Raw genomic sequence first — 2,765 nt, forward strand, 5'->3', positions numbered from 1 at the left:
AAAAAAAGGAGGAGAAGGGGGATCTGAGATTTCTCGCAGAAACAGAGAGAAAGAGAGAGGGAGAAATCCGACCGATCGTCTCTTCCAGCGAGTTTCTTATCGGAATCCGACAAATCCGTCGGACATTTTACCCATACTTACCTCCAATCATCTCCTTCACCATCGGCTAGACACCGCATCTCTTTCATCTCCGATCTGAAGCTACAGAGAGAGAAAGAGATGTCTCTGCTTCAAGAGATCAAACCAGATCGAGATTCACGATCCTTCATTAAAGGCAAGATCCGATCATTCTCTCTGAAGAATTTCACTTTCTTTCCCCCAAATCCGTCCTTACCTCCCTATTTTCCGGCCAAGAATCATCTTCTCCGGCAATCTCACATTTACAGATTTCTAAGCAAGAGAGTGAGAGTGGCAGTCGGTCATCTTTTGCCGTCGGCATTTCATCTCCGTTTCAGAAATTTAAGATCCAAAGCTAAAAGTCTTGAATCCAAGCTCTTTACCAGTTTTAACCCTAGATCCAAGAGGGAGAGAGCTGATAGATTTTAGAATGAGAGATCTATGAGATCTAAGAGATTGAAAGTGTTTGAAAGGGAGAAGATTTTGTTGAAATAAACAGGGGTTTCTTTGGTCTGAGATTTGAAGAAAAGATGAAGAGAGAAATCCAGTCATTTACATTCTCAAAATCCGGCGAAGTTATTCATTAATATCACCATTATCACTTCAGAATTCTATAGCAGAACACTCATAGAAGGGATCGGATGTGAGGTACAAGAGAGAGGGTTTTGACTTCATCATTTTCATCTCATCCTTCTTTGGATCCAGCTTTTGATGTGTATAACCAGCAAGATGATTCTCGCTTCAAGGATGTGATTGCTACTGTTGAAAAGACCATGAAGAAATGTGCTGACAGTATACTCCAGTTTCTCGAGGGAATTAGCAGACGTGTATCACAGCTGGAATTGTATTGCTGAGATCTCGAGTGATCAATTGGAGATCTTTGATCTGAGTATATTATTGGTCATGATAACGCAGATGGGAAGTTTAGATCACTTGAGGAGCATCTTCCAGAAGTCCACAGGTCTATACAAATCCTGAGAGATAAACAAGAGCTTGCTAATACTCAGAAGGAACTGGCTAAGCTTCACCTTGTGCAAAAAGAGTCTACCACTATGACACATTCCAATCAAATTGAAGATGGAGTTGCATCATCTGCGTCCAATCCAAGAAAACATGACAACTCGGCAGATGCTCAAAATCAACAGTTAGCTCTTGCCCTTCTATCGCAAGCAGCCACACCAACCTCTCTCCCAGTCAGAGCCGCTGGACAGCTGAGTCAGTCTTACAAAGAACTACCCATTCAACAACTGCCACCTCCCTCTCTATCCATTCATGCTCAGACCCAACTAAATGCCTACTATTCTTCGCAGACCCAATTGCCAATTCAGCCACCTCAGCCACAACAACACCAACAAGATCAGCTACAATATGTGCCCCAAATGCTGGACCCGTCCAAGCAAGCACCAGTGTCTCAGCCTCATGTAAATCAGACCCAAACACAGCAATTCCTCTTGTATCAGCAACATTGGTCTCAGCAGTCTCCTCAACAGTTCCCTCAACAGCGAGAATTGGAACCGAGTGGGAATTTCAGCCCAAAGATCAACATTATGAAAATTCCGAGTCAATGCGTAAGGGATTGCAATCACATCTCAGATAATTTCAGAGGATGTCAACGTTGCTGGTTGGCAAAGATCTATGCCATTAAGTGAGCAAAAGCTAAGTTCAAAGGAATCGAAAGCAGACATTGGAATGCAACTTGATAGACAATGTTGCTCATTGTCAATAGCAGGTGAGAACATGGACTCTCCTTTCTTTGGTTTCAGGAGCATCTTTTCATTTCTTTGATTGCTTTTGCAGTAGATATATAGAGGGCATTGTGATGTTTCTTTCTTTGCTTCCATGCAATATCTTGTTTTCTTCAAATTTCTTACACAACGATTAGAATGCACAAAATCTAAAATCATGTTTTAAAAAAAAAAAAAAAACTGTACATGCTTGCTGTCCAGCCCTTTGTATTCTATTTTCGGATTTCTAAAACTTAAAATCACCAAAAACAAACTTCTCAATCTTGTAGATCTCGTCGAGCCGGTCAGTTTGACATATGGCGGCCCAAATTTGGCCAAAAGATGAGAGAGTAATGCCCGTTTAAAGTTCAGTCCATAATGATGTTTGTTAGAAATTATTGTGTCGAGTAACTTTTGGGCTGCTACTCGGAATTGTTCGAAACTGTCAACTGAAAAAGTGTTCGCTATAATGTTTCCTAAAACTGTCTTATTGAGCAAATTTTTCCATAAATGCTTTTTAATATGTCAAAAACGACTTGCAAGCTTCAGTTTTTCTGAAAGTCATTTATGCAACAGCAGCTTGTTGGCCATTTTTAGGCTATTCCAGGTCTGTTTTGTCCGAAACCATACAAAGAAAAAATGTTCTTCAAAAGATTTTCTAATACTTTGTCCTTGAGTGAATTTTTCCAGAAGCGATGTTTGAAGTGTCAAAACCGAGCCCAAACTTTCAGTTAAAACACTAATATGTCTTTTAATGGCGATGGATCGGAAGAGGCCATTTTCCGGCCACTTCTGGTTAGATCCAAACGAAATGGTCAACTGAGAGAATGTCATTCATGCTAAGATCTACAATTTTGATTGATAGAGTTTGTGATGGTTTTGATGATTGAGGGGTCTAAAAGTCAGTGCAAAGTTGCATTTTTC

At 40.4% G+C, this 2,765-nt stretch overlaps 1 protein-coding gene across 1 annotated transcript; it reads left to right on the plus strand.

The window, feature by feature from the left end:
- The first annotated feature begins 219 nt into the window (after positions 1–219).
- Positions 220–1,766, plus strand: LOC143864020 (uncharacterized). The gene is made up of 3 exons (XM_077374838.1): positions 220–274; positions 823–909; positions 1,033–1,766. Exons 1-3 carry the CDS (start codon positions 220–222, stop codon positions 1,764–1,766), a joined length of 876 nt encoding a protein of 291 aa, XP_077230953.1.
- The last annotated feature ends 999 nt before the right edge of the window (positions 1,767–2,765 follow it).

This window comes from Tasmannia lanceolata, unplaced genomic scaffold (assembly GCF_043159265.1).
Source record: "Tasmannia lanceolata isolate RefF3 unplaced genomic scaffold, GAP_Taslan_0.1 ptg000044l, whole genome shotgun sequence".
Taxonomy (NCBI): domain Eukaryota; kingdom Viridiplantae; phylum Streptophyta; class Magnoliopsida; order Canellales; family Winteraceae; genus Tasmannia; species Tasmannia lanceolata.